The 27,782-nt window shown below is 41.7% G+C and overlaps 1 protein-coding gene across 1 annotated transcript; it reads left to right on the forward strand.

Annotated features, from left to right (window-relative positions):
- Positions 1-10,414: 10,414 nt before the first annotated feature.
- On the forward strand, positions 10,415-27,269 carry LOC121194910 (insulin-like growth factor-binding protein 2-B). The gene is made up of 4 exons (XM_041058057.1): positions 10,415-10,850; positions 19,412-19,563; positions 23,487-23,627; positions 26,853-27,269. The coding sequence occupies exons 1-4, from the start codon at positions 10,493-10,495 to the stop codon at positions 26,973-26,975; spliced, it is 774 nt and encodes a 257-aa protein (XP_040913991.1). The 5' UTR covers positions 10,415-10,492; the 3' UTR covers positions 26,976-27,269.
- Positions 27,270-27,782: the final 513 nt, after the last annotated feature.

Below are 27,782 nucleotides of genomic sequence, written 5' to 3' on the forward strand. Positions count from 1 at the left end.
GCAGGGAAACTTTCTCCAGCTGGAAAATCCATTTTCACTTTAGTGATGATGTGCCAGACAGTACCTTGATTAAATGCAGAACCAAATTACAAAGGCAATACAAGATCTGTTCACAAACAATGTTTTGCTATAGTGGTGATACAAAATTAGGGTGAGAAAAAAAAGACCAGTGTTCAAACTGGAGAAGATGATTCCTTGCTCGTACTGTGTCTGCCTCTCCTTAAATTTACATTTACTAAGCCCTTTCTCTACCCAAGACACATTTTTAACAGTTTCAATTACAAGTCCAGCCTCAGATTAAAAAAAAAAAAGAGAGAAAATTAATAACAATAAGCTCTGTATGAAACAGACGTGACGGCCATCTGCTTCCTGGACATTCCCACAAATTCATGAATTTATCTCATGGGAGGTAGACACTGAAAACAGATGTTACCAGGGAATGCAATGAGAAGAGGTTTTTTTTTTGTTTTTGTTTTTTTTTTTTTTGCTTTCCTTTAATATGCAGTCATGTAATGTCTGTGGTTTTATGAAGCAAATATACTGCTGTGTTTTCCCTAAACTGGTGAGTTAGTTACAGGTCCATATGGAAGCTTTGAAATTTTTTATCAAACTGTGTAAAATAAATGCATTTAATGTCTTTCACATTATTTACACTAATAATAAAAAACATCAGATGTTGAACTCAATACATTAATGTAAAGCAGGCATAAAATGTTCAAACCTCAAACTCAAAGAGAAAATGCTCTACATGTACATACCTCAGCTTTTTTTGTTGACTGTTGTTTTTCTCCCTTTTAGATCCCCGACTGAAACCTGTGATGAAGATGCTTTAAATCATTAACGCACAAGCCAACTAACATATGCTCAACTGCATGGTCACAAAGAGCTCTTCTGGTTATGATTATCTGGTTCAGTTTCTTATCGGTGCAACTCGGAGCTAATTAGGTTGTGCAACAGCAACAGACAGCCTGCTTCCTTTCCCAGACTCAGCCTGGCTGTTCCCATGCTACCCGAAGACATGTTCCTCACATACACACACACACACAGATCCTGACCTAAGAGGCCTCAATGTCAACAAGCCTAGTCTCTTTTAAACATAATGTTATATGTCATGTTATACATCAGCTTTTTTTTTGAGGGGGGGGGGGGGGGGGGTGAATCTTATAATTTTATTCCTGTTCAGGATCAGAGGAGTGGACTATATTTTGCTATCCCCAGCATGCACACTGTAAAAGGTGAAGAAATATCTTAACCAGTTTGCCAAGGCTTATTCCAAAGCCAGTATACACACAAACAGAAAGACAAACATCTACAACCAGAAGCAATTTACAGTTTCCAGATCCCATGAACCTCATGTCTGAGAGGGAGCCAGAACTCCTGGGGGAAACGCATAGAAACATGTTCCCATCCATGCTCAGTACTTTCACCACAGACTGGACATACACATATTCACATGTGAACATGAAAACGTGCACACACATTTGGGTGTACTTGCATTTTACAAAACAGTTTTGAATTACTTCATTTCCTGAATCCCTTAGCTAACACTAACCTTAACTCTAATTGAGTTATAAATCATTTAGAGATGCTCAATGCAACTGGGAGGAAAACAAATTATGATGCAAGTTCTGTCCCGAAATGTGACACAGGTTCAGAAACTCACCCACACATAAATACAAATCCAAACATGTTCACTCTGTGGCTTTTGTCAGCTAAAACAGCACATTTGCCAACTGTCAAACATTTGGCAGGACCTAATAGATAGTGAGAATTATCATGTATTACAGGGTTTACAGAAAATATAATAAAGTCAAAGTTACCTAACATGAGCACTGATACAAAAATAATCAATGCATCCTTATAACCTACAGCAGCATGAATTCATTTTTTGGCCACTTGGAGGCAGCAGAAAAAGCTGTAAACAGAAACACTGACATATTGTCAGTATAAAATGTTGTAATGAACGGCTTAGCAAACGATTACCAATTTACACATCCACCTGATACAGATGAACTTTAGTATCCATTGGAAGTTGTGTTTCTGTCAGCATGACAGACTTTGTCTGCCGTCTGGTGCTGGGCAGCTTGCATACAGTGAGTTTTTAGAGTTGTTTTACAGAAAGCAGCTTCCTGCTACACACTGTCAAAAAGGATTTTAAGTTTAAGTTTTATTGATGCCTCCTGGGGAAATTATTCTCTGCATTTTACCATTTTGGAGGATGGTAAATATAACACAGCAAATCATTTAAATTTTAAGTATATTAGTCAGCAGGTAAAATATGTACTAATGTGTAAATTCCATCTCGATTATCTATTTGTCAACACTTACAACTGTAACATTAAAAATATAAAATACACTCCAACATATTCGCCCTGTGCTGCAATGTGCGCATGCGTCAGCGTCCAGGCGTGACGACCCAGGCCAATCCAATCAATTTGATCAGCGCGGCTGCAGAGCGTCCGGCTGCTGATGAGAGTCTTTTTTAACATGTTGCTGTGCATCATATCATGGATGAAAATGTTAACTTATTTAATGGTAAGATCTACCACAAGATTTGTAGTCTGTGTTTGTTTCTGTGTTACACCAGGAGCTTCAGTTTGTCTGTCTGTCGGCTGAACGTACTGTCAGGCTCCAAGTTTAGGCTAGCTAACTAGCAGCTAACTTGTCCGTGCTACAGCTCGTTACTGACAGGTTACAGTTTGTAGTCAGTCACTTTAGCCTTCATAGCAAACTGCAGGGTCCAAAATTAGCGCCCAGCACCCGACAAATGTGAGTAAAAATGTGCGTTGGTGAATAAAATAAATTCAGTCAGCTGATATTAGCGGGTTGGTCCTGAGAGCTCAGCGAACTGCAAATTAGGAGGAATACTATGTGTGTGCTGCCTTATTGTAAATGAATTTGCTGTGCAAAATATGTAACAGTCGCTTTCTCCTCATGCACAGAGTGGCAGAAGTCAGTCTACAGCATAAACATACATGGATCATACATGGACCTGACTTCAACAATTTCCCAAACTGTGCCATCAATGTGTCCAAACCGTGTTCAGCTCTAGTGTCCTCTGAAAACACTTTGTGTTTTTTCTAAAAGCTGCACGTGTTGTCAGATTAATGATGTTTTCTTAATTTGCTGGTCTTTTGTCTGTTTGCATGTGTTTTGTTTTAAGTTGCAGTGTGTTGAGCTCTCAGTTCCACTGTACCTGTCACTAAAATACATCTCCTTATTGTCCCAGAGCGTTGAGAGGAAAAGGGACGCGGCTGTCTGTTGCTTCATTGAGGAGCTTGGGGAAAACCAAGAGGAGTTCTTCAAAGTCTGTCAGGTATGTTATTAAAAGATCGATCATCAAGGTAAAATATGAAAGTTTTCCTCAAAGAAATTAATGAATAAAGAAAAGAGGTGGATGACCTTTGGTAATAGTGACTTCCTCTGAAGGAGAATAAGGATCTGATCTTTGTGTTGGTGTTGATGATAAACTGGTGTCCTGGTCTGGAACGTGCCCGTTGAACCAGATGTAACTTCTGTCCTGATTGTGACTGAGCAGCTTTTTATTTTCTGTTAACTTACAAAAAGTTTCTGAATGTGCTTCATTGTCTGTTTTGTATCATGTGTCACTGCTGAAGCAAACATAGCAGAAACACTTTGTAAACTGCAAATAGAAACATTGAGTTGAAAATATGCAGCTGTAATTTTATTATTTTTATATGGTCAAACTTTTGCCTACACTTTGAGCACTTGAAGTTGAATATGCTTTGAACATTTCATTGATTAAAAAGTTATTGACATGATCAATATTCTTTCCTGCGTCTGAAAATAATTTTTTGAGTAAAGCTGACCTTCCCTGAATAAGTAATGTTTAATTTGTCATAATGATTAATTATTAATTATAACGAGGCACATGAACAGTTGCCTGCTAATAATCAGGAGTTAATTTTAAGCACTTTTTTATAAGTTATTAGTCTTGAGGAATGTTAGGTAGACTTTAGTTTTAGTGTTAGTGTTGTCGTTTAGTGTGTCAGAGCTGTTAAATTTACGAACTCTTAACTCTAAACATGGTGTGAAACCTACCCAAACAACTCGAGAACAAATTGTTACCTCACGCTTATTGAGTAGTCTCTATGGTTTTGTTTTTACAGTGCATGTACTGAGAGAGGTGAGGATCCTCATAGCTTGTGACAGACACAGGATTTAGTGGTAAAAGTCTTTACTTGCCAATGGGTTCGGTACACAGGAAGAGAGTCAGTGGAACAGGCAAGCAGACCTGAGAGGGAATAGGCTACAGCTAGGTCAGGAAAACTTGACTCAAAGGACAAAAGCCATCTAGCACAGTGCAAGGGGAGCACAGAAACTAAATACACTGAGGAGGGGAAGACAGTGAGGCACTGGTGAAACCAAATGGGCAGGGCAGACAATCAGACTGATGGGAGACATTCAAGGGCCAGAGGTGAAGGATCTAAAACGAGAGGAAATGTGAGTCACACAAAACAAAACAGGAAATTAACTATAATAGGATATAAAAAAAAACATAACCTAGAACTGAGCTCTTCCTGAGCTGAAATGTCACACAGATGTATGTCAGCAGCATGAACATGAGTGGGCTGAGTACACAGCCCTGGGGAGAGCCAGAACTCAGCGTGGTGGTGGAGGTGGTGGTGTCGCTGCAGATCTGGACTGACTGCAGTCGACCAGTGAGGAAGCTGGTTCAGCTTGATCATCAGATGTTGTGGGATGATTATGTTGGAGACTGAGCTAAAGTCAGTCAAAAGCATCCTGACATCTGCTTCCTTACCTGGTGGGAGAGAGCTGAGTGGAGGGCATATGTTACAGCATCTTCAGTGGAGTGGCCGGAGTGGTATGAAAACTGTAGGTAGTCAAGTGTGATGGGGATGCTGGACAAGAGCGACCAGTCACTGGCTGGGATGGACCAGTCAAGAATAGAATAGAATAGAATTTTTTATTTGCCATTTGCACAGATACATTGCAGTACATGTGCATTGGAATTCTTGTGCATCCCTCCCCTGAGTCAAGCTTACTAAAAGGTTTAAAGAATACAATAAAATAACCAAGACATAATACAAAAGAAGAGCAAGACAGTAGCCCAACTTGCCCTGTGTATTTCCCAGGGCCATGGGGCCATTGGTTATGTTGGATCCTGTAGTACAGGGGAGACTTCCACTGGGATGATGGTTGGATGCAAGTTAGGGTTGAAGTTTAACAAGAAGTAAACTTTTCTGCTTTAAAAGTAAACCCATACTGTAACTGTAGCAGCACAGACGACGCAGCCAGTGCCAAACCTCTGATTACATACTGGTTAATGTGACCACTGGAGACTGGATCAAATTCAGTCCCAGATCCTCATGCACAGCCACTCTGATAAAAACGACGGCTGGACAGAGTCATGTTTCCTGCTTCAGGGCTGTTTGTTGTTCTCTGGAGTAATTACATGATAATCTGCTCCCACAGATCTGCTACTGAGCCTACTGCTCCAAGCACCTTTAAAATGAGCAGTAAATAAATATGATAGAAAAAGACGTAGGCTGCCTAAAAGCAGTACACTTCATACTGAGTTTTGCTTCTTGAATTCACCATTTCAAGACTGTGTAAACCCCCACACACACTCCTGAGAACACTTTGTTCTGAGGTTTTAACACAAAGATGGTATACTGTATATGCGTATCTGTGTTTAGCTGTAACCTTCAGTGCTGTTTGTTGTTAATGATAAACCAATAATGCTCCTTATTATAAAAGGAATTTTACAAACCCAGTCCTTTAATAATCCCTCAGATTAAGTCAAAAGGTGTTTTTTTTAAAAGAAGAAAAAAGAGCAAAAGCAGCCTTCTTTTCCTGTTAATCCTGCTTTTTCATCCCAAATCATTCTAAGACTTTTTTTTTTCTTTTAATCCTGCAATCCCACAGTGTGTAGTGCTGGATATGAGAATCCTCCCAAATATAGGCCTTCTTTTCACTTCTCTCCTTTGAATTATAGCCATGACTGAGGAAAATGAGTGACTGTGGAAAATGTGACCACCTGTCTGTGGTATTCCATTTGTCTCGACTAAATGACTGTTTGAAAGATGGATCTTTCAGGAGCCCAGTTAAAATATCTCTCAGCACGGCACTATCAGGTCGTTCCACTTAAGTGTAAAATTAAACGTTCCAACGTTGTTCAGCTATTGCCCATTCATTTGGAGTCGCTACGCAACACGCACACATAATGTAACAATAATGCATCTGTGAGCGGAGACATGTTGACGAGTGGTCATAAGAAAACAGTTCCATTTCTGTAGATTGAAGGCATAATAGTGTAAGCGACAAAGCAAACAAAGTACACAGCAGATACAGTTTGGTAAATGCTCTGCGCCTGTTAAAGGCAACACACGTGCTGTTTGGACAGCGTCTCTCATTTATAGTAATGGAAAATGTTTTCTCACGTAGACACAAGAGTAGAAAGAGGAGGCTGTGTGCCGGGAACTTAGACATCCTGTATTTAACTAGTATTACCCTGCTTTGCAAGTTAGACAGGAGAGGATATAACTATTCAGACAAGAAGGTACAGCATGGATATGATCACCCAGACAGTGCGGGTTGATAAGAAAGAGAAAAATACCATATTACATGGACGTCTGTTAATTGGATAGAGATAAGTGAATGTTTAACTTTCCACAACTGTGTAAATCTGATTTAGCCATTGAATAAATTTATTTACCAGGATACAGTATGTACTGATTTATTTTAGAGATGTGCAGATCAGCAGATGGACAGCACATATCCATTAGAATGGAGACTTTACAGAGACTGTTCAGACAAATAAAAGGCCCACAGGATGTATCTTGGTTTTGGAAGCAGCATTGAGCTGTGTTAGCAGTTAAAGGGATATTTCAACATTTTAGGAGGAGGCCAGTGTTTGCCAATAAAGAGCTTGCTTACAGCCTTGTAGTTGGGCCACTTAGCTCGTGGGTCCAGCTCTGTACTTAAAGCACACACAACAGTGGTATTGTTCTTCTCATCTGACTCTCAGTCATATGGAGCAAATGAGCACATTTTTCAAAATGTCAAACTATACCTTCAAATGGATCTGTAACAGTCTCAGATTAGCGATGTTCATGGGCTGTGTTAAAAAATAACTGACCACATTCACCTATATGATTTAATTCTATCTATATGAATCCCTAAACCAGAAAGAGAGCACGGACACACTGTAGCTGTAATAATTAGAGAGACTGTAGAGGAGGAAGTTTACGATCAGAGATTAATGAAGAGAATGTCTTGCTATCCTTTTGGGGCCTGAGAATAAAATGTCTTGTCATATGCCAGTTGTTCAGTGGAACAAGTGTGTTCCCTCACCCTGCAGCTGCAGACGTGGGTGGGAAGGAAACTGCAAGTGCTTTTAAATGTCAGTGGGCTGGAATTTTTGTCCAAATTGGTGTTTGGGCCAGAAAGTTGGAAATTTTGTCACCGTGTAAAGTAATTGTGTCAAAGCAATTTCATGCATTGCCATCAGCCCCAAAAAGCCTTTTTGACACAACCGACCAAAGAAATCTTTAAACTGAATCCATAGCAGTTTAAATCAAAACAACAACAACAAAAAAAACTGTTTCCTAATCAAATGTTTTCAGTTAACTCATAATATTATATGAAGCCTCATAATGTGCTTTTACTTTTATGCCAGTAAGGATTTCCTGACATAAAAGTGTTTCTCAACTAACAACTGCTTTTTTAGGCCCAGCATTCAGAGACTTCAGTTTTATTTGTCAGGAACTAATCTCATAAATTTAAACTTTATAATTGAGTCTTGTTTAGAAGTCAGTCACTCCAAAAACAACACTTACCATTCAGAAGCTTTTCTTTTTTTCCCCACTGGTCCTGTAGCAACCCCCGCCCCCCAGTCCAGAAACCTTATGCAAGTGACAGAATCAAGCAAAGTGAGGATAGATGGTCCTGACAGACATTACTTCATACTTCCAGACCAGCTAAGTTGAAGCTTGTTATACGTGCTACACTGACATCACACTGGAGCAGCACTGCGGGACTGGAAACCCTAGCATGCATCCTGGGGTCAGTCAAAGACGAGGAAATATCTTCCACGTGTAATGGGTGAGAAGTTTCCTGTTAGTGCGCGGTCTCAAAGAGGTGCGACTCACGCCTCATCATATGACTGTGTGTAGTCCAGTTGTTGCATGTCTTTGTTTTAGCATAAATGCCCTGGAGGGGGGGGCATAAATGCAAAGAAAGTCCTAGCAACTTACAGTGGCTTCAAAAGCAAGTGACCTTTTTGGGGCATGTGATCACTAGAGAAGTTCGATCCTTATTTAGCCTCGCATGTCTTTGTAGGCTGTGAAAACCTAACTTTATTAGCTCCTCATGCTCTCTCAGTGATGTTCCTTCAACAAAAAGCTGCACATTTGTCATTAGCATGTTGTTCAAGATACAGTGCAGCCCTGCTTAAAGCGCCTAACAGCACAGTGAAATGTTGTACCGTCTCTTATTCCTGCAGCTCCTTTTCCATCCCCAGATGATGGTGAACCTCTCGACTGTGCAGCAGCCATCATGTTTGCAGCTCCATGACCAGATCTCAGAGATGCACCGATGCCTGATGCTGACCTCAGCCAGTTTGCAGATGGCTCCTCCTCCAAGGATCCAACCACAGGTTTGAATGCTATTTGCTATTACACAGCATGGCCCTTTACATTGTGCACCCCTCCCACCACACTTCTCTGCTTGAGCTGCAGAACTGACAGCTGTTACTGAGGCCTTTGAATTGGCAGAGGCACTCTGTTTGCACTGATAGTCACACAGCCTTCGGGGTCCTCCATGACTTTGGCACGCTGTGGAAACACACATTTTACGACACCCACAGGTAAAACTTGCTGCCCGTCGCAGATTGTTGGCAAATCTCCTTGATACAGGGCTACTTGCTCAACAGCTTATATTAAAAAATAAAACAATATAAGGAAAGAAACACTACATTTCACTTGGAAATTACACAGCAAAACTACCCCCCCACACCCCCACTTCCCAGATCTATTTTTAGACTCCACACAGCACACTACACCTACAGCTGATCTTAGAGAGCAGCAGCAGCATGTCACTCTGAGAAATGACTGTGGTGGAGCTGTGGAGCTGTGTTTGGTGTAGTCCTAATATTAATCTATGTCTCCTTGCATGTTGTGTCAAAGGGAGAAATTGGGTCACAGAAATCAGGTACTGACTCACAAAAGGACTTTCAACCTTTGCTGCAAACTTTTGTGAAGTGTTGGACATTCTAAACTTGTACATAAATATGTATGTAAACATAACTTGTATTTGAAGCACCAGCAGTTGAAAAAGAACAGACGTGGGTGATATGGAGGGGTGACGGTGACATTACCTTGTGGTGCGGTTTACAAGACAACATCACAAATCTTTTTGGTGTAGATTACAGAACTAATGTATTTTCACTGGAAAAAGTGAAGAGTCAAGTTACACTTAAAACATGATAAACAGTATCTCATTGCATTAAAACCATTAGAACATAATTGTCATTTGGGGACTTTATAAAGATCAGTCTACTTAGAGGTTTTGCTGGCAAGGAGGGTTATGTACTGGTTCACAAAACACCTAGATTGCTCCAATCCGATGTAAAACTGCTATTTAGCTATATGCTTTAAAAATGTTCTTATTGTGGAATGAATGACAAAGTCAAAAAAACATCAAGGTGACCTGAAAAAATAAAGGGGGGGCTGAGAAACACCACAACGATGTTGGCACTACGTCACAACTGACCCAGCTTCATCGAGTGAAAGTCAACAGTTTGGAGCTGCAGGACAGCCAGGCTGTAATCACTTGGGTTTTCCAGGTGCTTTGGTAAAACAAGACATTACGTTGACTACCACCACTAGGCAAAGTAATTGGGCTACATAGACATGGAGAGTAATTTCTGCCCCCCTAGCCTCACCTTTAACTGAGTGCCAACTGACATGCAACAAATGAAGGGGCCACATCACAGACACTCAGCACTGACTTTAATATTCCCAAGGAAAGATCTGGTTTTCTGTGATTTGCTTTGAGCTGAACTTTCTTTTATTGTTGTATTTTTGTTTGTCATCTAAGCTTGGCACTGAAATGAACTTAACAAAAAAAAAAAAGAAAAAGAATTACAGCCTTCATTCTCTCCATTAATCTTGGCATGCTGAACTAGAATACTCTTGAATATTCTCTGCAGATTCCACTGCATATCTTCCAACTCATTTTTTAAAAACATGTATATATTTATATTAGCAACAGTTTGCAATGAGCCAAACCAAATCATTCCAGTATGTATACTTTGCTGGAGAGAGAAAGGGTCTCTCCTGTTTGTGAGTCAGCAAGTAAAATGAGAGCAGATAGGACCCTGTCAGTGGCAGCAGAATGTTTACCCACACACAGCTGACTCTCAGGATCCTGAGGTTCACACACACTGTTACCTTCCCAGGGTCATTTTGGATTTCAGTAGTCACTAATAAACCTAGCAAATGTTAGAATGGTTATATATTTTACGTACGGGTTGCTGTTTGCGTACTTTGCTTTGCCTGGAATCTTATTTGGGGATTTAGCTTTCCGATGCCCAAGCTGCACCTCAGAGGATTTAGCTTTGTGTCCCAAAGAGACACCAGAATGTGAATTGGTGAGGGAGCCGGGCTGCGGCTGCTGTCCAATGTGTGCCAGGCAGGAGGGGGAGCTTTGTGGGGTCTACACGCCGAGGTGCTCCACTGGCCTGAGGTGCTACCCGAGCACAGACGCTGAATTACCTTTGCAACAGCTCATCCAGGGTTTAGGTCGATGTGAACCAAAAGTGCCATTCAATGACACACAAAGTCAGGACCAACAGGCAACGAATGGTAAGAAAACTGAAAAGTCCAGAAGAGGAACATTAAAGCAACACTAATTTATAATTTCATGTTGAAAATGGATCAAATTACTCTGTATAGTGTAAAAGGTGTCACTTGTAGATGGCCAGATATTTCCCTCAGGAGTTGGTAGAGACCAGAACAGCGCTAAAAGGACAGTGAATGTTGGACAAGACCAGTAGCATGACTCTAAATGAATATTAATGTTGCTCCATATCTGCTGGATGTGACAATAGACATTTGCAGCAACAGCAACATCAATAACAAGATACTATGTCGTTATGCTTTGTTTTTAGCTGCATTAAACTAAATTAATGCAGCTTTAAGTCTGTGTTGTGATTGTAATGCTTATTAAAAGTTGGTAGGTGGTGATGTTAACTTCCTTAAGCCGGTTAATGTTAGTGTTACATGATCTACAATGTAACTGTCACCAGAAGGTGTTGCTAGAGGTGGTAATTTATGGATTATGATACAGGGTAGGTCTATAAAGGTGTAGTTGCAGTAGCATAAACGTGGTATAGTGACACAGTATATGTGGAGGGTCTGTATAAACTTGTTTTGTAGATTGGTTCTCTGCCAAGTACTTGCTTACAGTAATTTAATACAGACTCTTCCAGTATTCATAGGGGAACATCTTAATTAATATTTTCGCAAGTATGCCAGCATCACCCAGTCAGCTAGTTTTGACCTGTCATCATACCTGGGCATGATGTTCAAACCATTACCTTAAAAATAAAAGTTTCACGGAAAGCTGCACACTGAGGCAAAACAATATTTTCACTGCAGGACTCTTTTTATGTCAGAAAAACCACATCTACATCAAACGCATTCTGTGACAATAACTACCCAAGAGAAATAACTCCAAAATCCTGCGGGGACACAGAAATGTTAAGCTTTGCTGTCCCACTTTATAGCTATTAGGGACAAAAGGTCACTATTGATTCCTCCGAATGAATGTTGACATATGCAATGTGTTTGGCAGGCAGTGGCAGGCTCACATCTGTGAGTGCAAACAAGCAGTATCCGTGCGATGACCCCGCAACGTGTCTATAACCCACATATCCTCAAAGCTCTCGCATTGGGAGTGTCTTATTTTCATGTAGGGTTTTGTCTGTGGTGCTTGAGAAACACAATGGAAAGAAAAAATGACTTAGAAGCCAAATAGATTTTGGGATGTTAACATGCAGCTAATATGGAAGATGAACAACACAGACTCTCCTCACAATGGTGTTGGGGAAGTTGTGGATCTCCATGGCAACAGGTGCCACCTAATTTTGTCAATCAGGCTTTTTTTTTTTTTTTTTTGGATGTTTGTTGGGTCAGCTGTGTGAGGAATGTGCTTGACAAGGTCTTGTACTGAAATATTTTCAAAACTGAGCAAAAGTGTTGTTTTCTTATTTCCTGCAGGAATTGTCATTTGCTTCAAGGATGTTTTGGTGGGAGAGGACAGTAAAAACAAATCCAGCTCCACTGTAACTTAAGCTAAGCATGATGGACTGGTCTGTCCTTTGTACTGAGATCCTCTGTCCCTGGTGTTCAAACCAGTTTGAACACAAAAAGGAAAAACTTAAAATGAGTGTCAGTTGAGACTGTGGTTTTGCCCTAGGTTCACTGTGTTATGCTTGGCTTTTCAAGCATGAGTAGCTGCTGGCTATCAGATGTCAACATCTGTCTCCTTTGTACTTATTAAAATGCACATTTTGGGGTCCTTTCCTGCAGTTGGTTGAAATGACATTAACACTCCTCAATAACCACACTGCTGTTCACTTGAAAGAAAACAGAGACTTGCATTTTCAGGAGTTTAGTTGTGGTCATTCGGTGCGATTCTGAGTTCAAAAGGTAAAATTCTCACTAAACTGAAGTAAACAGCATGACAGCCTGAGTAAACAGTGCAGAGTTCAAATGAACCACTGCAGCGTTGTCTGGTAGGAGCACGCTTCATATCCTCTTTAACATTTTTTGACATCATTTTGCACCTTTGTACCGGTGATGTCATAAACCACCTCTGCTCCTGCTCCACCTCCTCTGCATTTTGTGACAGAAATACGGCAACACTGATGTTTTAAATCCATGGTCTGAAAGGCATGTAATATTCAAACTGGCACATCATCTTCAGTGTTTCCATGTCAGCTGTTTTTGCAATTGGAGTCGACGTGGAACTGTTCTCCCACTCGAGGCCCACAAAGGTTTTAGTCTCCAAATGAGTCAAAACATTTCTCTTTCTTTGAATCCTGGACAAAGGAAATGATCTGAACGTCTCTCATGAGGTCCTGAAGTCCATGGCAGGTGTGGAGCATCTGTCAGTGATGTGGATGCATCATTATACAACAGTATTTGTATTAGCCATCAGCTTTTCAACATGTACTGTGTTTATGCAAGGAAGGCCTGCTGAGCAATGCACACGCTTTGTTCAGCAGCTCTGTGTCCATCTGACAATCTGAAACTTAATGCTTCAATTCCACAGCATTACTTTCAGTCCCCTACCAGCAACAGTTTGGACATGTGGTCACTCAGATGTCTGTGAGGGGGAGAGAAGCTCTGAAGGCCTAAATAATCCCAGTGGCTGGGCTGGTGGTTGTGGTGCTGTTGTTACATCCATCGGTTTAGTTTGTTGCTGGTTTATTAGCTTATCACAGTAATTTGTGGATTTGGTTGAAGACCACTTGGTGTCCGCTTTGTGTTCTGGAAGGGGCAGTTCACTTTTGTGGGGTCTTTGTGTGTTGCTGACAGCACATGACAGCAACCTTGTCGTTGGTCTGCTTGTTGTGACTTTGTTGGTTTGCAGCTGCTGCACTCCACTTTTGGGTTGGTCACCTGTGTTACTTTTTTGTTTTAGGTAAATGCTGTAACATTTATCTGGTTTTGTGGTATTTGTTCACCTCATGGTGGTAACCTTTTTGTGTCTATTCGGAGTGGCACCCCCTTGTGTGGCTTGAGTACAATCATAATTGGTCCACATGCTCACAGAATTAGTGGTGTTTGCTTTTCATTGACTTTTGTGGACTGCGTTTCTGGTTTGTGTGTTGAGATAAGTAACACACAGCCTTGGTAAGTAGCATCTATTTTGTAACTGCAAATGTTGCTGCATGTTAGTGCCACACTTAACTTGAATGTTCTTATTGTGTGTGTGTGTGGGTTGTGTGAAAACTATCCATTGTTTTAGGGGTGGGTATGTTACAGCTGTGTGTGTCCCTGGTGCTGTTTGTCCCTTTTCCTTTCCTGTCTTCTCTGTAGCTCTGCCCAGGTACCACCTGATCAATCATAAGAGGTGCATCTGTCCTGGGGATGAGCTGCTTAAAAACCCCTGTGCCAGCATCACAGGGGAGAGGCTTCTACGCTGGTCTTGATGTGTCTCGGCCTGGGAGTTTATTTGGTGGAATTAAGACATGTACTCTCTGGATGAATGAATGAAAGGGTGAATGAGCAGAGTGAAACTCAACTGTGACACAAATGTGTGTTTCTCTCTGCACGTAGCCTTTCTACGACTCAGCCAGGCTTATCAAGGAATTACATATAAGATTATTGTGAACTTGACAGTTTAAATCCTGTGTCTGTAGTGTGCCATTGATGTAGCCAGGCAGGAGGTCAGGGCATGGTGCTGTGGGTGGTGGACTGGGGTGTAGTAAGTCAGACTTTTGGAAACTTGCATCCTGTCAAAGCCTTGAATTTAATGTTTGCCTTTCTGTTGACTGTAGCATCAGTTTTTTTTAATCATTTATTTCTTTGCCATAACCACATAACTGTAACCCTGCAGGGGGGAACCCCCCCCCCCCCCCCCCCCCGGCCCTGTTACATTTAAGGGCTTGAATGTAACAGGCGTGCATTTCTATGTAAAAATCACACATTTCAGCTTTAACCATATGGTTAATAGTGTAAGACAATTTTATAAACATTGTCACTGATCATAATCTGGAGTTTTGGAGAATCCAAGATTCACATTCTGGCCTTGCTGTGGGTTTGCTCCATCCACATGCTGCAGTAAGGCCTTTGCCCGAGTCCATCTCACCGCTAGGTGATTATGCAAGATGTGTGTATTCTTTGCTATTTAAACTATGGGGATCACTATTCCTCTACTGACACTCTCCTCCAGTCATTAGGATACCATTCTCCTGTATAATCCTTTTTTTTTCTGTCGTTTTCTCTCCTTCCCCTGTTCCTCCTGCTGTCAGTGGTCTAAAACTGGACTTGCTGCCCTGCAGGTGATCCTCTGCTGAGACTTGCTCTCTCTCCTTTACTCACCCTCTGAGGTCTTTCATTACTGTATGTAGATGTGAGTGCACATCGCATATGTGCATTACACATCCAGAGGAAAAGGTGAAGCCATAGATCACTTTGGGTGGGAGCTGCGTGCCGACGCCTGCAATTCTGAGAAATCTCCCCCTGAGGTGTAAATAGAAAGCCCTCCCTCATTCATACCAGTCGTAAAACAGGTTATGTTGAAAAGTCACGTGTGGCATAATATGATCACAACATTAATGAGCCACAATTTACTGTTACAACAGGTAAAGTACATTTACTCTACTACTGTACTTAAAAACAACTCTGAGGCACTAGTGCTGCTTTCTACTTCAACTCAGCATATTTTAGAAAGAAATATTGTGCTTTTAACTGCATTTACTCCACAATTAATATTACCACACATCAGTGCAGTTAACATTTACTACAGTGTTAAAGTTTTGAATCATTGTTAAAGCGTCAAGAATAATATTTATATAAAAATAAAAGTAAAAAAACACAAAATAACTGAAATTGATGTAGATGGTGAAAAGCGTACATTTTGTAAAAATAAATCACCTTGACCTCAGAGCACACTTACTGTCTTTCAAGTCTGACAAACCCTGTCGTAGTGCCAATTGGCAACAGTTGTCCTTTAAACTACAAAGGCAATTTCATTTGGTTTGGATGACACACACACACACACACACACACACACACACACACACATGCACAGCCCCATGGGAGCAAAGCAACATCAGGAGTTGAAAGAAATAGCTAACCGTAAAAGGTTTGAAGGGAATCTCTGGCTAAAATCTTCTTCATTATTCCACTGCTTTTTGTACACTTGCCAGCAGTAAAGTGTTTGAAGTGGTCGAGCCTTGAGAAGAGCCATTTACACTGACAATGGTTTGAAGTACTGTAAGGCCACTTTCTTGGCTGAGGAACCACGGTGAAGTGTTGGAGACACAGCTCCAGTGTATACGATAACAGGGCAAATACATTAATGCTAAGCAACTCTGGAAAGACATTACTCACTCTGTGCTATGAGAGAACTGTGAAAGCATTGCTCAAAGGCAATACCAAAAGCCAACACTCCCAACAGCTTGAGACAGGTAGTTTCTATGGCACTGAAGACAGAATCAACACAGTATTTAGATGACAGCTGTTGGCTTAAGACGTGTTTTTTCTTTTCCATGGAACATGCTGTCATGAGTTTTTCTAAGTGTCTATAGAAAACAAGGTCTAGAAAACCTTTACAACCTGTCTATATTTACACCTCAGTTAGCTTGACAACAATACAGAGCCCTTTCATTCTCCGTCGCTTTATGATATGAATTGCTGTGGTAATGCAGCGTTGTAACAAATCTGTTCTTGCTTCTGAAGAGAAAGGAAAACTCATCAGTTTTCTTTGTTTCAGAATGTTTTTCTTTATAAAGTTTTAACAACAGACTAAAATTAAAAATGTCATGCCCTCTCTTGCACATGTACTCTCCATATGAGAGACTCTTCCACTGTTTATGAATGAGTGAATATCTTAACACAACTTGGATCATAATTCGAAGCTTGTGTGGTCAGCTGGAGGATGGAATTTATGACTTTTAGCCATTGCTGGCACACTAGTGAATATAATATGACTTCTTCTTAAAGCTTAAGGTCTTGTTTGTGGCCACACAGTTTTAACTGTCTGCCCATGGGATGCGTTGCCTCCTTCATCAGACTGGGAAGATTTCCACGTGTGGCTATATCCGCATGCTAACATGTTAGCATGTTAGCAAGGTTAGGGAGAAGGAGATGGTGTTTCACAGTCTGTTTCACCTTTAATATGTTTTCCCTGAACTTAACCTGATCCTTCACTCCATGTAATCGTCTCTTATGATGCTTAGCCTGACCTCAACCTTAACTTTACCTAAATCCTAGCCACTTATCTCCACCTGTTTCCAAGACCTGGAATCTAACATCTCCCGTGAACACAGAGCTGCCAGCATGGCTGTAGACTCTGTGGTTCAAGACAAAGACTCAGGCTCAGGTAGAGTCGTCCTCTAAGCTCTGGGTCCACACTTTGATCTCGGACCCTTTCTGTCCACATGTCGAGGTGTCCTTCAGCAAGACGCTCAACCTGAAGTTGCTTCTATTGTGAACACCAGCACCTTGCATGGCAGCTCCAATACTATGGGTGTGCGTGCGTGCGTGCGTGCGCGTGCATGTGTGTGTGTGTGTGAATGGGTGAATGAGAGGCAAAAATTGTAAAGCACTTTGTAATCCGCTAATAAGGTGCTAAATAAGTGCACTCCATTTACTGTTTGCAGTTTTACAACAGCTGATACTGCCCAGGTGTAGCTGCTTGCATGGTCACCTTACAGTTCAAGTCAAGTCAATTTTATTTACATAGCAGCGAATCATAACAGCAGTTATCTCAAGGCACTTTTTGGTGTAGACTGCACTCTTAATATCATTATTTGCAGAGATCTAGCATTTCCCCCCAAGAGAAATTGAATTGATGGTGCTACCCTGCTGACATCATGTCATCACTAAGACACTGCATGATTTCTGTCAATCAGTCAATTAACAAGTAGCAATTTCCATCAAATTCCAATAAACTGTCATTTAATAGCATAAATGTTGAAGGCTAATTGTTTTCCTTAAGTAAGCTTGGTTTCATCACAACAAAGCTGCCTGCTGAGCTCAGTATTATGATCACAGATTGCTGCTGATGCCAGTAAGTAGGCGCCTGCTAAAAAGCACCTAGCCTGATGGGTCTGTTTGTACAATGAAAAAAAATCCTTTTAGTAGAAATTCTTTTTCATTGATTACTAAAATATTAAAACAACTACAGACAAAACAATACAACAATAACGCTATCATTTGACAAGCAAGTCACACCAATCTTACTTGTATAAAAGGTGTTAGGACAAGCCATTTCTACATGTGCAGAAGTTTCCTTTTGCACTTCCTGTGGCCAGAGTTCTTGGAGCAATTAAAAACTACACTGAAAACAAATCCTGTTTTCTCAACTCATCAGGCAAGTTGACAAAAGTAGATAAAAGCTTAATGTGACTTACAAGACAAATGAATGTTGCAGGGTACAAAACACCCTTACTTAGTTTGAACACCTGACAGAGTGTGAACCGTAAGTTGCGTGCACAGACACACATTAACACGCATGGAGGCATTTCAGACGGTGTCGTAGCATGTGCGTGGAGCTCTGAAGATTTGCTGGGGGGGCCTTTCTCTCTCGGCCGTGATTTACAACTTCAGAGTTGTGCTCAGGTTTTGACAGCGCTTATTACAGACACACACACACACTCACATGCAGACAGAGCCTCTGGCAGGTAGGGTAGGATAGATACCCCCCCCAAAAAGTCCTTACTCAGCATGGCATGCTTCCTCACACGTCTGGACTCAGCTCCAGTGACTATCAGTCAAGCTCAGCTCTTTAATTCAGCCACTGCTTTTTCATCTCCTGTTGAAATGTGTAAGACCAGGATCAGGACTTTGACAGCTAAGCCTATTTTGATAAATGTCTATACAGTGTAAAGCCCTCCATGTATTTGTGTTTCACCATTACAATCATCAGTGGCACAGTGCACGGCTCAGTTTCTGACGTTTCTGAATTCACTTGCGTCACACTTTGTCGGCTTCTGTTGTGAATTGACTTGTTAGCTGGTTTGTGTTTTCTCTGTCCTGTCTCCACCAAGAGAGTGACCCCACTGCTCAGAGGAGATCTGGCACACATGCATCAGGAGCCTTGTGTTATACAGTAAACCTAAACGGGCTGCATGTAGCACTTTGCTGTTTCACAGAAAAGATCTTGGCAAGTGTGTTTACACTGTCGCCATAATAATTACAGCCATTGCAATGCCTGACCGTCCAGCATAGTATTAGTCACATGAGGTATGAGGGACACAGGATGCCTTGAGGACACAGAGTGACTTTGTCTTCTAATTCCAGGATTAAGATGACTTGTAAAAAGGCCTGTTATTAGAAAGATGTTTGCTTTTAATGACAGCTTGTGATTAAAGAATAGGTAAATGTAGATAATATGCATGAGTGTTTTGGGAAGCAGCAGAGATAGTGAGACAGTTTTGTGTGTGTAACATCTAATTAAATATATACTTTAAAGTAGGATAGTATTACTTTCAAGTTAAAAAAAAAGAGACTCAGAAGAAGGATTTCTAATAACCTACATGTATTGAATGTTACACTGGAATTAAAACCAGAAATGTTGAATTAGCTTTGAAAAGCTTTCTTTGGAACCAGGCACAAAGTCTGTTTCCAAGAAGGCCCAGGCAGATGTTTTGTGTTCCTGAACTTCTTTGTGTGTTTATTTGCTGCAGAGGTGCACGGGACTGAGAATCCACATACCAAGAGACCTGTCTCAGACGTTTGGTTCTGGCATGAGTTCGCCAAGTATCAACAGTTGAAGGACCACAAAACCAAGATGAGGACACATCAAGAAGAGGACCAGCGAACCCAGAAAGAGCCCAAGGTCAGAATGAAACCTTTTAGCCGTAATCTATCTTTCCCCCTAATTTCCCCTCAATCAAATGTCAAAACAAGCACAAGATAAGCAAATGCTTCGTATTTGACACTCTTAGTTTCCTTATATTCAATATCAAACAGTTTGAAACATGCATTATCTTATACATCCACTGGATCAGCAGTGCAGCACAGCGGTCTCCCATATGTTGGAACCTCTCCTGCAGCCTTATTTGCTTGTGATACAGACACTGTAGAAGAATGAACAATTCAGCAAAACAGAAGCATAGTGCATTGTGTGTTATATTTTACATGCATGTGGGGCCCTAGCAGCTCCCTAAAAATTGTTGATTGTTTCTCCCACAGCATCATGGGTTGGCAAAGTGCAGTCAGATGCTCAGTCTGCCTATCAAAAGCAAGCAGGGACAAAAGGTCAATAGTGTGCTGTGTGAGCGACAGTGGTACAGTGGTGCCCTCCTCTGGGCACTCTTTCACTCCAGCAAACATGCCCACGAGCACAGACACACACTTTTTTTTTTTTTTTTTTTTAATCACCGACAATGCATGGACTTACTCATTCATATTCATGGTCAGAGCCTTAACCTAACTTTAATCATATCCCCTCCTCACTTTAAGAAAAAGCAAGTTCTAAGCCTAAAGCCAAAAGCGGGGACATGTTTTTTGTCCCACACCACATGATTAATACAAGCACACAACTGTTGTGTTAAAATGTGTTTGTTGATGCATCCAAGAATGTTGTCCAAGAACGGGAGACCATTGTCTGTCACAGTAATTCTTAAAAATAATAAATGCAACATGCATCTAAGGCAGCTTACAGGTACATACATATATGTATGTATGTATGTAGGGTAGGGAGAAGGGAGTGTTGTGTTACATACATACATCTTCCTTAGCAAATACAGGCCTTGTGTTTGAAATTCTTAGATAGTAGACTGGCTTTAGTGCTTAGAATATTTTTGCCCTTTTCTGTGCATTTATGGACGAGTTTCTAATTGCATGCACATGTAGAACTAGCTGCATGCAGACGGCATTGTCTTAGCTTCAGTAAGTGCACATAATGAGCATCTTCAGGATGAAAAGTGATATTGTTTTGCTCTTCACAGTGGAATGTGTGTTGGCAGTTTAATGCGATCTATAGATTACAACCCCCTGATCCCCTCACCCCCCCCCCCCATTCTCTAACATTCACCCAACATTTCACAGTCTCAAAAGCAGCTTCACAAGAAAATAAACAGTTCCTGGAAAATCCATAATGGGGTAGCGTATAAACACAGATATTCTTTCTGTCTCATGTAAATGAGCTTGGGCTCAGGGGGCTGCGCAGAGGAGGCCCATATATGTCTCAACATGGCAAACAATGATATGCATTTGCTCATTTTCTCCCTCACTTAACTCACTCGGTTGCAGCAAAACAAAACAAAATAAAACAAAAAAATCATCTGCGGCAGGGCACAAAACAATTGTCAGGATCATTAGAAGCAACAAAAGAGAGAATGCTGCAAAAGGAGTCATGCAGCTGGGCAGGGGGAGGGATATCAGACGGCTGGTGTCAAGCATGGATGCACTCCGTGGTGGGTGGCCGTGTGAGGTCAAACACTGTACACAAAATGAATACCTCGCTGTCAGAGTTGTAACCCAAATGTGTACATTTTTTTAGACAATTAAAAGCCTCTTTTGCGTCACTTTGATGTTATTGTTTTCATGAGAAGACCCTGTGAGTCCAGTTGTCTTGTTTGTGACTTAAATCTAAAACATCTTTGGCCTCATTCAACCTTTTTGTTTTTAATATTCGATTAACTAAAAACATGTATGTATAGAACATAGGGAAATGTAATGAAAGCAGATTGTGGAGACAAAATGTTGTCATGGTAATAATGTGATTTCACTTGAGTCAGTGATGGCTGGAGTTGAGGACTACAAGAATCTGGGAGTGTGGACTTAGAAAGGCGTGAGCTCGCCAGGCCTCTGTTGCCTGATCATCATCTCTGCTTGAGGTTAGTGGCTCCATTGGAGGCTATGTTAGCCGCTACTAGCACAACACACCGTCTGTGGTTAAGTTGCATCGTGGGTAATGTAGGCACCACGTTTTTTTATATTCAGCCTTTCTCAATATAGAGGACGCCAAGTTCAGCTAAAGAGACAAGACTCCCTAGGACTGAAGCACTATTTGCATTTGGAAGAACAGCGTTCTTGCTACTGTCAGCAGCTCAGGTGATTATGCTTCAGCACAGCTGTACCTGACTCTGTTGTGACAAAATAATCTTAATTCAAAGTTCCACAGACTGCGGAACTAATTAGATGGAATTAACAGTGAGTGATTTCAATCTGTATACATTACAGACTGATATCCAATCTGAATAGTATTATTTAAAGTCAACTAAATAATCCTGATCCTCTCTGACAAGCTGGATTTTATATTTCAACTCCAAATTTCATCTTCCAGAGGGAATTTTTCATTTATCAAAACACTACAGACAGCGGATCCTGGGATAAGATTTTTCTCTCCCGAGACGACCGGCTGGTCGTCTCAGCAGCTAAGCAAGCGAGCTGCCGGTCTCACGCGACAGGAGTGTCCTCACATCTGCTGGGTGAGACGCCAGAGCAAATTTCCAAACGGGCATTATTTGGATAAACTGACCACATGGTTGAGGTCTAAATGGTCACTTCCTCCTCATAAAAAATATCCAAACTTGATGAAGTGATATAGTAACAGTCCCAGGACGAAAAATTGTTACTGTCCTTGTTCTAACTACAGCCAAGCAGCATCCCTCCTTCTCTGCTGCTTGTACTATTTCACAATGCAGTTACAAAACAGGAATAAAAACTATACTGGAATATTTCCAGTATGTCCCAACCACTCTCTCAAACTGGCTGCAGAGTCTCACGGTTTTGTGTGGCAGAGTTCAGTCAGATTGAATTCTGCACAAAGTGTGAGTGGGGAAAAAACTCCACAGTCAGCAAAATCTCACTTACATGTAGCAGCCTGAAACATATATATATATATATATATATATATAGGACTTTCTTCTCTATTTCTCACAGTGTATTTGCATTATAAAGAATCTCTTTAATGCCATAAAGAGACCAGGGGTAAACAGCAGTCAGTAACTCTTTAAATGCAGGCACATGAGTATTGTTTGGCGTTAAACGTAAACCTATCCTTTAATATGTGGGAGCAGTGGAACTGGAGGGTCCATGTGCTGAGGTGTGGATTTATTTCTTCATTATGAGAGACAGAGAGAGACAAGAAGACAAAGACTGTAAGAGAGAGTGTGAAAGAGAGAGTCTGAGAGAGAGAGAGAGAGAGTACTTTTCATTCATATGTTCAGATGTCTGATAAGGTCTGTGGCAGACTGCGCCTCCTCCTGCCCTTCTCTCTCATCCTCAGCCAACTAATCATAAGACTGGACCTCTTTGATCCCACTGGCTGCCTGATACACTGTGTGTCCGTGTGTTACAGTAGAGTGTGTGTGTGTGTGTGTGTGTGTGTGTGTGTGTGTGTGTGTGTGTGTGTGTGTGTGTGTGTGTGTGTGTGTGTGTGTGTGTGTGTGTGTGTGTGTGGGGCCGTGGCCACCTGCTGAGTTAAGCAGTCTGGCCACTCATGTTCCACTCCACCAGACTCGCATCAATAATATTGGCTGAACTTTCTGCTTGCCTAAGTGCACCTCATAAAAATGTTGGCTATAAATGTGTGTATTTGTGACATTTTTACAAGACACACAGAAGTATTTTATTTCACCATTCTTTTTCTTGGACAGAGCACATTCTTGAGCCTCGAGCTTCAGTCTCACTTATCCTTACAGTGTTTGCTGAAAATTCTTTGAATCTGCTTTGATAGCTGCATAAACAGTTGTTGTCGTCATTAGTGTGAGGTTTTAGTCAGTAAGAATAACTGCCTCCTCATGCTTTCAGAGTGCCTGTCAGCAGGAGCTGGACAAGGTCTTGGAGGAGATCTCCAAAATGACCTCTGAGGATCAGAGAGGCCCGCTGGAGAACCTGTACGAGCTCAAATTTCCAAACTGTGACAGACATGGATTGTACAACCTCAAACAGGTGAGCCGTGGACAGAGTGCTGGCCTCGCACCACACTATTTTACACTAACCCAAACTGTTTGCTCTGTTAGCTGCTAAAAGCGGGCTGCACAAGGATCATCTAAGTAATAGTAATGAACAAACACAATCTGCTTTTAACAAAGAACACATAAATCATTGTTTTGTTCTTGCCCACAAAGAATAAATCCTTCAAACATCCACAGTGTAGGCTGGAAAAAGTATGTGAACCCCTCACTTAGTAGCATCAACGAAAGCTAACTGGAGTCAGGAGTTATCAAAGCTGGAGTCCAGTCAGTGAAACCGGATTGGAGGTGTGGGTTATAAAAAACACTCAGACATTTTGAGATCTGAGAAGACTCATGATCGATAACTGTTGATTTGCATAAAGCTGTAAAGAGTTACCGACTCATCCCAAAGAGTTTAGCCATTATCGCACATGAAATTTGCCAAAGAGCAGTTTTGCACTTCAAGACTACAGCAAAAATGTTTAGTGAACTAATGAAACTAAGCTTAAATTGTTTGGGAAGAACATGCAGCACTGTGAGTGGTGTAAAAAAAACCAAAAACAACATGAAAGCATTATCCCAACAGTGAAGCACAGTGAAGGCAGCTTCATGATTTGGGGGACAATGTCAGACTGGCTGTCCAGCAGCTGAAGCTCAGTAGAAGCTGGGTGATGTAACAGGACAATGGCCCTAAACTCTGAAGTAAAGCTACTACAGAATGACTGCAAACAGAGAAAATCCACCTTCTGGAGTCAGAGCCCAGACCTGAACCCAGCAGAGAGTCTGTGGAATGACCTGAAGAGAGCTGCTCACACCAGACATCCTACAGATATGATGCAGCTGATGCAGCTCTGTCAGAAAGAATGATCTGAAATTCTTCCTGAACGCTGTGCAGGTCTGATCCACAGCTGTGGGAAGTGTTTGATCAGTTATTAAAAGCAGGGGTTCACTCACTTTTTGCACCAGTACTGTGACTGTTCAATGGGAGTGTTAAATAAAGACATAAAATATTATGATTGTTTGTGTGTTATTAGCTTTAAAAGCACTTTGTGTTTATTCATACTTGTGATTTAGATGAAGATCAGATCACATTTCTTGACTAAGTAAAGCAGAAAACCAGGTAATTCCACAGGGCTCACATGCTTTTTTCTTACCACTGTGTGTGTCTCCTCCAAACTCACTTCCCAACGTTTCCAGCGATACCTAAATACAGTATGTCAGGCAGAGTTTTAGGAGAATGTCTATCAAAGACGTATTTCAAAAAATCTAGAAACGGCGTATTAGTCCTCCAGTGAATTTGACACCTGATGTTTTACATCATTGAAAACATTGCACACATTTCATTTAAATTCCATTATTCAGCTCAGATGATGAATGATCCATATCACATCCTCTGCAAAGTCAATTTTCACGTTTTTAAAAGTAAAAATCGCCAATGAATCACACAGCAGAAAACGGCCACACCCCGGTCAGCGATGCCGCGGCAGGTGTTTTCCATCCGCTGTCGAAGACAAAACACCTGCTCTGACATCACTCATTAGGATTTGGCCGGGGTCGTTACGTGTTTGAAAGCCTCGGCCCGTAGGGAGCGGTGCAGCAGCAGGTTTCTGCTCAGTGGAAATCACTGGTGACTTACTGTTTCTTGATGAATTGTAACACAAGAGCACAGGGAGAGACTCAAGTGGTTGCAGATGTCATCAGGTTTCGAGCTGTTCTGTTATAAGCAGTATTACTGCGGCCAGTGACTTTGATGGAGGAGAAAGCTCTTGTTGTAAGGAGTATCACTGAAGATTAGCGTGCCTACACGTGTAACACGTTTAAGTTAGGTGAAAATTTGTCCTTCATTTTTTTCTCCGTCTTTGTTTTTCACCTTTTCCTTTTTCATTTCGTGACCTCTCTCCACGTTTGTCTTTCTCACACACAGACGTACATATCGTTTGGTGTAGTTCTTCCTTGGATTTCCCCTCTCCTTTCTTTCATAGTCTGACTCACACACACATGCGCAGGGACACACACACACAAACGCACACACAAATTCTCTTATATCACCCTGGCAAAATCGCCCCGACAAAAAATATAACCGCCCCCTCCCTCCCACCTGCCACCAATCTCCACACAACTACCCCCCCCCCCCCCCCCCCCCTTTTTTTTTTTTTTTCATAAACTCACACACACCCTCCTTCTCATCTTTAGCAGTCTGCTCTTAGACACACACACACAGAGAAACACAAATGCGTGGAGAGATGTTGTCATCATGAATGAGGCAACAAGCTTCTGAGCTTAAGGTTACAAGGCAATAAAACTGTTTGGCGTACTTCATGGGAAGACTTTTGTTCAGCTGAGGAACGAACTGTGCTTCCGACTGGGGGCTTGAATTTGAATTCTGCTCATCCATAGAAATCAGACAGAGGAGGACAAACAAGGTCACATATCCAGTGTTGTCTTACGAGGATAGTAGAGCAGAAAAGAAGATTTGAATAGGTGCCACAGTTTCCTAAAGCAGGGCTCTCAACCACTCAGCCAATTTTCATCACTGGTCACAAACAACAGCATTGTTTCGGACTGGAGTCCTCGGTTCCCAGGGAGGAACACTGTACCTCCTCAACACTCGGCTCCCTTTTGGAGTTGTCCCTCCTTGTTGCGCGGTAATTACTGTAACTGTCACTTTTTTTGTTCTTTTTCATCGAAGGAAGAAAATGGAAAGTCTTTTCTTTACCCCCAGCTCTTCGTTCTTTTTCGCCGTCCCCTACTCAGGCTGCCCCGCGTGCGCGGCGTAAACTGTGTCCACTTCAATTACGACCTCATTTCTGAGTAGAGGGGGGCTCCGCGGGGGGGCTGGTCTACTGGCATGCCCCTATGTGTGTGTGTGTGTGTGTGTGTGTGTGTGTGTGTGTATGTTTATGTGTTAGTGTGTGTCTGTGTGAGTGTCTGTGATGGCATGTGTGTCTGTGGATGGGTTGTGGGTAGGGGGCATGACCTGAGGATGGGCTGTTATTGGGTGAGTGTTGTCCCACCCAAACCATAGCCCTCACTCTCATCCAATGGCCCCCTGCCACCAGAAGATCCACAAGCAAGTATACACACACACACATCTCGAGCCACCACACGCCATGCTTCATTAGCGCACCCCCCCTGCTTCCCACTGTGCATCCTTACCCCTCCCTCTTTTTTCTAGTGTTTTCCAACTTGTCTAGTTTGTGTTTTTCTTCCCTCTTTCCAGTGCAACATGTCCAGCCACGGCCAGCGGGGCGAGTGCTGGTGCGTTGACCCCTTAACTGGGGTCCAGATTCCGGCGACGCCTAAAGTCAGAGGGGATCCCAACTGTACAGTAACCTTCCACTAGCTCAGCTTGTCCATCGTGAACAGGGTCAAGTTTTCTTCGAAATTCAGAACCTGGTAGGATTTTGCTATTAAAAGGGTTATTCTGTCAACATGTGAAACAACAAAGTGAAAAGACCAAAGGCAACAACACATTCGTCCATCTTTTCCTTACTTTGTCTGTGGGACTCAGACTCAAGCTCATTTATTTCTACCAAAGATATCTCATTTTAAAAACAGAGGAGCAGATATATAGTGTCATTTCTTAAAAAAAAAAAAAAAAAAAAAAAAAAAAAAAGCCTGTCACTGTGGATTTTAACAAAAGTAAATCAAACTGAAGTAAATAGTTTGTTGACCCCCCTGACCTGAGTCAGTCCACTTTAGCTCCAGTTTAACTTGGCTGTGGTCTCCATCAGCTCCTGCTTTAGCTGCTAAATGGTTTAATGTTCATCAGCTTGTTGCTAACTTTGTCAGCCTGCTGTTTGGTGAGGTGCAGCTGGTGTACAGTGGGTTTATGTGAGTTGCGCGGCTGGAATCAGCTGTGTGCTGCAGTTGGAGGCCAGGAAGAGAGCAGCAAGACCGAACCAAAGTCACAGGCCAGGAAACTGAAACGATGAGCTAAAAAAGACAAGATGCTCTGCAGAGCTGAAGGTAGCTGCTGAGTTAAGTGACCATTTTCTGTAGGTTTGTTCTTTGTCATTATAAACAACCACTTTCCCAGTACACATAGCAGTTTGATCCATTTTTTCAAAGAAGAGCTGCGGCTGTGTGTTGAAGGCCTTGAACGTTTGAATGCTCACATTCACATAGTGTTACCGGATCCCTACCAACC

The sequence above is a fragment of the Toxotes jaculatrix genome, chromosome 15 (assembly GCF_017976425.1).
Source record: "Toxotes jaculatrix isolate fToxJac2 chromosome 15, fToxJac2.pri, whole genome shotgun sequence".
Taxonomy (NCBI): Eukaryota; Metazoa; Chordata; class Actinopteri; family Toxotidae; genus Toxotes; species Toxotes jaculatrix.